Source organism: Trichomycterus rosablanca, chromosome 8, assembly GCF_030014385.1.
Source record: "Trichomycterus rosablanca isolate fTriRos1 chromosome 8, fTriRos1.hap1, whole genome shotgun sequence".
Taxonomy (NCBI): Eukaryota; Metazoa; Chordata; class Actinopteri; order Siluriformes; family Trichomycteridae; genus Trichomycterus; species Trichomycterus rosablanca.
The window spans coordinates 23,422,084-23,430,315 of NC_085995.1; the positions used below are offsets into that span (position 1 = coordinate 23,422,084).

The window sequence follows — 8,232 nt, forward strand, 5'->3', positions numbered from 1 at the left end:
GCCGTCGGCTGTGGCTCAGGGGCGGCCGACCGCGGTGGTGCAGGTGCGGGTGCGGGTACAGGTGCAGTGGTCTTGGGGTGGACGTGGACGCGGGATGGATAGAAGTTACGGCGGCAGGGTATGGCGGGCGGGCTCCGGTGGCGGGGCAGAGCGGCAGACCTTGCGCAGGCTGTGCCCATGCCATCTGTGGGCGCCGCTTTTTTTCCCCGCGCGGTTTCGTGACAAGGGACCGCGGTACGCTCAGGAACCTGAAACGGCCCCGGGCAGCGGCGCGGGGCGGGAAAAGCCTTGTTGCTGCTGCATTCTCCTTCAGCGCAGTCCCCCAACGCCGGTGCGCGTTCATAAATTACGCTCCTCGCCAGAGCGCAGAATCCGCAAGGCGCCGCTTGCTAGTCCTGCTGCGACCAGCTTAATGCCATCACCCGCCCGGGCATACTGTGATTTAAGAATGATTCGAGTTCACTGCACCAAAAAAAAAGCACCCTTGCGATCCTAACTTTCGTGTCAAAATCCTAAATTGGTCTCCAAAGCGCGACGACACGCGCACACGCAAGACGCGAAAATGTGCAGCTGGGCGATGCAACAAGCGCGTCCCCTCTGCTGCTCGCTGCACACACACACACACTCGCGCGCGCGCGCGCGCGCGCACACACACACACACACACGAACCGCGACCAAAGAATCGTTGCCTCCTGCTCAGGCTCGAGCCTCTACAACAGATCCTTGGCGCAAATCAAGCGCCAGTCAGAGGTCAGCAAGAAATCCCTCCGAATTCCGCTCAGAGCCAGATGATCTATGTTGTTGCTTAAAATATAAATATATTCCAGCTGTTATAGCACAGCAGCATCGCGCACAGAGCAAAGTGAAAGCGCGTCCATGCACGTCAGCAGACTGCAGCCTCCAAGGCGATGACTAACGCTGCTCTAAATGGCACCGATGCTCAGACGATTAAAAAAAAAGGAGTTTAATGTTGCTACCACTTCTTCATGAAATCGACTGCTGCATTTAGGTCACGTTTACCATTTTGCCCCAAAAATCAAGCAAGCAGTGGTCAGAGTGACAGAAGAGCAACCCACCGACCATCATCTCAGCCATATTTACCACCGCAACAGGTCCTGCGGGTATTTGGCCGAAAGAGAGCACTGTCTATTAATAAAAGAAAGAGAACACGCATTTCGGCGTCATGACAAAACAAGACATAGAGCATTCAATCAGCTTTACAGTAATAGATCTACTGATGGAATGGAATCAGTATGATTGAGTAGTAAAGGGCGGATTTATGAATAAAACTGGAATTTAAAGTGACAGACATGGTTGCATCATTTTGGCTCATTAATTAATGCGTCGTGAGACAGAGGCTGGCCCTGCTGAGCGACTGGCATACACTGCTGTAGGGCGACATCTGCAGGCCTAAAGACGTTGGCATGGCATATATCAGCCCTAATCAAACCTAAAACTTCGAGTACCACCTACAAAAATGCCAAATTTATGTAAAAACCTCTCCTAATTATTGCCCACTGCTAAGAGGTTCATATATTTATTTATTTATTTATTTATTTATTAGGATTTTAACGTCATGTTTCACACACTTTGGCTACATTAATGACAGAAACGGTAGTTATTCATTACTCAAGATTCATCAGTTCACTAGTTTAATGTCAAACACAGTCATGGACAATTTAGTATTTTCAATGCACCTTACTTGCATGTCTTTGGACTGTGGGAGGAAACCGGAGCACCCGGAGGAAACCCACACAGACATGGGGCGAACATTCAAACTCCACACAGAAAGGACCCGGGCCGCCCCACTTGGGGATCGAACCCAGGACATTCTTGCTGTGAGGCGACAGTGCTACCCACTGAGTCACATATAATTAACATTAGAAAATTAATTTCACCGTGTCGTGTCCCATTCACCTCCTCACCAGTTTTAAATTACCTGCAATTTGAGCCACAGTAGCCCTTTTAGTTGGTTTGTAGCCACACCCGTTCACTGGCATCAATGATTCTTTGCTCCAGAAACATACATAGGCATTCATGTAAACAGACCAGGAATGACCACTAGGAATGTTTGTATTTGTCATATATGCCTATACACATGTAAAGTGCATTGATTGATTGAATGTTTTACCACCATTATCACATTATGCTGATCAGGGTCTGATTCATTGGGCAACATGCAGGAAACACCCCAGACAGGTCACCATTCCATCACAGAGCGAGCGCACACACACACACACACACACACACACAAGTTTTAATTTAGTTTCAGTTGGCCTGACTGCATGTCTTGTGGGAAGAAACTGGAGCACCTAGAGGAAACCCACACGAACATGCAAACCCCACATAGATAGGACCCTTGCTGCCAGTGCTACCCACTCTGCCACTGTACTGTCCATGTACTGTCTAATGAAATCCTTTTTCTACATATCCCCACTTGTTTGTAAGCTGGGGTGAGCAACTTCTGGAGCCAAAAGGCTTAAGGGCTGCATGGCAGAGCCGGAGTTCAAATCCACACCCTTTCAACTGATGGCCTAAAGCTCCACTGATAGGCTATTTACAGCCGCCTATCTTACATGTGTATTTAACCCTCCACACGTCTAGTTTCTTTAACTGAATGTGACTTGCTTTTACATTAGCAATGTATATTTTAATTTACAATTAATCTAAAATTTCAATACAAGATGGGTTGAATACAATATTAAATACAAAATAACATTTGTTGTATAATATTCCCTTAAGGGGTTAACAATGATCTGGGGGTTTATTTATGGGTTCCTTGGTCTATGTTATTAACCTGTTTTGGTGGTACAAGTTTAAATATTACCTTTTAAAAGTCAATAGAATAGACCTGTCCATCTTTAATAGTTGCAGTAAAATACAATCAATGCAAGAACCTCACGTGTACCCCCACCACCACCACCGCCACCACGCTTGTGCACACACCACATACACAGTAGGAACATACATATATTTAATTGAATTTCTTGAGTTTTGATTGTCACACGTGCATGCAAGCTCATCCTAAATGTTTTAATATGACTATTTAAAACATATATTAATGGGTAGATAATAATGAGATAATTAATGGCCAGTGATAGCTCAGTGGTTAAGGTACTGGGCTAGTAAACAGAAGGTTGCCGGTTCAAGCCCCGCCACCACCAAGTTGCCACTGTTGGGTCCCTGAGCAAGGCCATTAACCCTCAATTGCTCATCGTGTTCTGCTCATTGTGTAAGTCGCTTTGGATAAAAGTGTCTGCTAAATGCTGAAAATGTAAATGTAATGGGTAGCCATATCAGAAACCTGCATTATGGTACGTCACATTAAGGTCATCATCTATCTCTGACACCTATTTTTTGGAGATTCCTGAATGTAGGTTTTCAAGCAGCCTTTAAATAAAGATCCATGAGCAGTGGACAGCAAGCATGACTGTGTTAAACTCATTTATTTCAAATAACAGGTTAGTTGGGTTAATAATAATAATAATAATGATAATAATATACAACAACAGTTGACCATGATCTCCACCACTGTCACATTATCAAAAAGTACAATTCCTGGAGCCCACATTATTGGATTGACTATCAGTGGCTATCTTAACCAGGTGGCAGAGGCTCCCTATGGGGCCTTAGTAAACCTAGAGGGAGGTCCTGTTGCATTTATTTGAGAAAAGTAAAAAAAAAAAAAAAAAGAATCACATATGATAGGAAAATAAATAGGCTATTGGCATATGGGAGATTTCTTGTGATATCCTATCGATCGGTTTTGAACTACCTGTTGCCTATGTTTGGGTTTGGAGAATGGACACACATTTGATTTGCCCACCACAAAAGTGCAAACATCATGGGACAGCAACTACGAAAGATTCAGATTCAGTTGTTAATGCAGATGTGACTGAAGCAGACCAAGGTGATGAAGCTTTCACCCACCACCAGTTTACCAGAAAATAATACCAAGATAATATATATTCATTGTAGATTCATCACATTTCCTATAAACAGGAACACACTATTCTTTGTCATCCTTGCTGAGTAATGAAAAGAATAATATTATAACCCATGTTGAGGGATTCCCAGATTTTTTTTTACAAGAAAAAAGGTTAAGAACCACAGAACTAGATTGTTTTTTCTCGTAAAAAAGGTAGATAATAATTAGTATTTGTGTGCATGATGTATGATGTGTGTACTTGATTACAACTAAAATAAGAAAACATTTTATGCATTATAAAAAAAATTGTCAATGACTGTACATATTTTACAGATTCAAATTTATTCCTAGGTCAGTACAAGCAGCAGATGCTCCAATCTGGTGTAGCACATCTGGTAACCTGTGGACTATTTATTCTTTAATTGATATTCTTGAGCTTGTTATTAATAATAAAGTGTCCAAAGACAGTCTAAAGGATATGTAGAATATCCTGATCCTGAAGAATCGCATATGATAGGATGGGAAAATCAAAAGGCTTTTGGCATATGCAATGGCGTAACTAGGAGATCATGATGATCAAAAAATGTTGGGGTTAGTTGTGTGTGTGTGTGTGTGTGTGTGTGTGTGTGTGTGTGTGTGTGTGTGTGTGTGTGTGTGTGTGTGTGTGTGTGTGTGTGCTGCATGCTGATAGCTGTTCAGAATGAATTAAAGGTAGGTGAAATTAAATTAAAGTGATCCCTGCCATGGGCCCCAGTGCACTTGCCTCCCCTGTAGTTACGCCCCTGGGCATATGGTAGATGTCCTATGATGTCGTATAGATCAAAGAAAAAGGTTGAGAACCACTGAACTAGATTACTGCGTTCTGCGCAGGTCTGCGCACTTTTTGCGCAGCACAGACGTTCAGCAACACACCTCTGCATTGACTACAGTAGGCCTGTACAGCGCTGTGTTTTCCTGTATGAACAGATATCGCGAGAGGATCGGAAGGGGTGAGCAGTAAGCTGAGGGAGGGAGAGACGGGAGAGAAGGTAAGCGGAGGAGGCTGCATCATGGCGGACAGAGACAGCGGTAGCGAGCACGGTGGATTCGCGACGGGCCCCGGCGGCAGTAGTGGTGGTCCGATGCACCCAGGTCCGATGGGGGCCGCGTCGCGGCTGCAGCACGATACCGAGGAGCTGGCGTCTAAACGCGTGGACATCCAAAACAAGCGCTTCTACCTGGACGTTAAGCAAAACGCTAAAGGCCGCTTTCTGAAGATCGCCGAGGTCGGGGCCGCGGGAAACAAGAGCCGCCTGACTCTGTCTATGTCGGTAGCTGTGGAGTTCCGAGACTACCTGGGCGACTTCATTGAGCACTACGCGCAGCTGGGACCGAGCCACCCGGAGACGGTGCAGGACGAGCCGCGACGTGCGCTCAAGAGCGAGTTCCTGGTGCGCGAAAATCGCAAGTACTACATGGACCTGAAGGAGAACCAAAGGGGCCGGTTCCTAAGGATCAGGCAGACCGTAAATCGGGGCCCCGGCTTGGGGACAGCGCAAGGCCAGACCATCGCGCTACCTGCGCAGGGGCTGATCGAGTTCCGTGACGCTCTGGCCAAGCTGATCGACGACTACGGGGTGGACGAGGAGCCGGCCGAGCTTCCCGAAGGCACGTCGCTCAGCGTCGACAACAAGCGCTTCTTTTTCGACGTGGGTTCCAACAAGTACGGCGTGTTTATGCGCGTCAGCGAGGTGAAGCCCACCTACCGCAACTCGATCACGGTGCCGTGCAAAGTCTGGTCCAAGTTCGGCGCCACCTTCTGCAAATACGCAGACGAGATGAAGAAGATCCAGGAGCGGAGCAGGGAAAGGAGGGCACGGGAGCTCTTACCGGAGGGCCTGCAAGGAGACGACGGTGACGAGGATTAACCGACCCCGACTGTTGACTTTGGTTAATGAGGAAGGACCACGTTATATCAAAAGTTACTGTAAAACGAAGGCGCAAGAGAGGATTCAAAAGGATCGCCATACACTCAACCCGCACAGATTTGCAGTTGCATCGATGTCTTCGTCCATCGGCCGGTTCTTCTCCACTTTACTCAACCACCTAACAGTAAGCCGCTGCTATTGATAACCCGATCCACTGAACTGAACTGTTTCCGAGACGGTCAAATGTCCTAAATCGGAGTATGTCTATCTATTCGCCCATGCGTTTTTGTACACGTCTAAGCTATTATGATACTGCTCCAAAGTGCAAATTGAAAAGGAAAAAAAGCTAAACCTGAGATGATCTCTCAGACATTTCCAGCACAAAGCTACTGTATTTGGGAATATGTGAACCAAAATGTTAATTCTATGTTTAAAGGTACGTTTAAGATAAAGTGCTGTTTATATTGACATGCACTGCGCACAGTCCCATCTGCTGAACTGAAGCCAATCCTTCTAACCCGACCGACCTGAGGCATTCAAACCAATTCTACTCACTGCCTTTGAGATGCATTAGGAACAGAGGTAGTTTGTGTAGCTCATCATGCAACATTTGCTTCTTATATCAGATTTACTGAGGACAGGTAGAGCGCAGTGATGTCAGGGGTCGGAGACAGAGGCATTACTATAAAGACTGGGAAACCTTTAACCTAAGGTCACGGTATTCCAAACGTTTATATCTATTCGCATTTCACACTCCTCAGTGTGATGTAGCAGCTGGATTAACGGTCTGAATCGCCGGGTTAGGGTCTTACCTGAGTTTGTTCGACTTGTCAAGTTAGAAATACAGTCCATCACTAACAGGCTGTATCAAATCATCATTTAATTTTAAAATCCTTTGATTTTTTTTGGCTTCTAAACCAATTTCTGTGCACAGATTTTGAGATACAATGTGGAGAATAAATAAAAACACATACAGCTGTAGTACTGCTAGACTAAATTTTTTTCCAAAAAACAACAACAACATGCTAATACTAATTTAAAGAGAAAGATGCCCTGCAATTCATTGGCGTCTTGTCCAGGGTGTATTCCTGCCTTGCTCCATAGTTTCCAGGTAAGCTCTGGACACACTGTGACCCTAAGCAGGATAAAGAAGTTACCGAAGATAAATAATAGAATAAAAAGGAATGGAATATCGTGACCTTAACGTTATTTCTATTAAATATATCAAACCTATTGCACCATGCACAGCAAAATCCCCTGTGTTTAACCCACAGCCCGTCCGAAGCTCATCACAAATGGGTAGGGTGATAATCCTGGCTGATTTTGCTGTGTGCCCACTGCCATATGGGCACGTTTTATTCAAGTGCTAACTTAGAGATAGAAATTTATGATTTTGTGAATCAGATGTATTTAGATTCTTATTGAAAAACACCCACGTTTTCTGTGGGAATTTGTTCTTTTTTTCTTTTTTGGGGGGAGGTAGGGGTACATGAAAAAGGAGCTGTTCCACTAGTGTGAGCATGCGCAGAGGCATGGGCTGCTGCGCCGAGCGTCCTCTTCAACGTCCAAAACCAACCTGGTGCCTTAATGCTCTCCACACGTTTACATGCTTTCGGTGTAACACACACTTTCAGTCGCTGTTTGTCTTGCTTTGTGTTGGGGTCATAAGATCATTACGTGTCGCTGTGCCACGTGTGGTGCTTCTACAGGACTTTTTATTAAGCCAAATTTTAAAGAGGCTCACGGGTTTCTCTCCACTCTGTGCCGATCTGGAAACAAAGATAAAGATCAAACAGCGTAGATGTAAACATGGATGTAGTCACACAAAGGCTGTGGAGGTTTGCCCCTCGGGCTCCTTTTCAAAAGGGTAAGGCTGTGTTCACAGAGATACTTTGGCAACTGTCAAAAAAGCACTGAAGCTATTCTTTTCAATAAGACATGAGCTCAGCTATCTATTAAAATGTTCACTGTGTTGACCTTTTTAGGAAACGTACCACAATAAACATGCGTCAGCCAATCAAGATGAAGCTTCAGCCGTTCACATCGGTAAAGGAATAAAATAGAAAATCACAGTGATCAGATTTCATCTAAAATTGCCCATATTAGCACTTAAAAATCTATTTTCTTCTACATCATCAGTCTGCAACTAAGAGCATGTAAGTGATAAGAGAGTATACCAGCATTTCTATTTTACTGGTATTTGTATACAACAGCATTCTCAATTGTCAGTTCTTATATTTAGTCATAAAGGTAATTTAATAATAATTTATTTTTAATTTTTAATTTATTAAATAATTAAGTTTTGAGAATCAGAAACATTGATTAACTAATGCGAATTAAACATTAATAAATAAAACATTAATAAAACAAAAAATTAATAAAACATATGGAAAAAAA

The 8,232-nt window shown here is 44.3% G+C and overlaps 1 protein-coding gene across 1 annotated transcript; it reads left to right on the forward strand.

The window, feature by feature from the left end:
* Positions 1-4,914: 4,914 nt before the first annotated feature.
* Positions 4,915-6,653, forward strand: LOC134318988 (transcriptional activator protein Pur-alpha-like). The gene has a single exon (XM_062999949.1). The coding sequence runs from the start codon at positions 4,978-4,980 to the stop codon at positions 5,833-5,835; it is 858 nt and encodes a 285-aa protein (XP_062856019.1). The 5' UTR covers positions 4,915-4,977; the 3' UTR covers positions 5,836-6,653.
* The last annotated feature ends 1,579 nt before the right edge of the window (positions 6,654-8,232 follow it).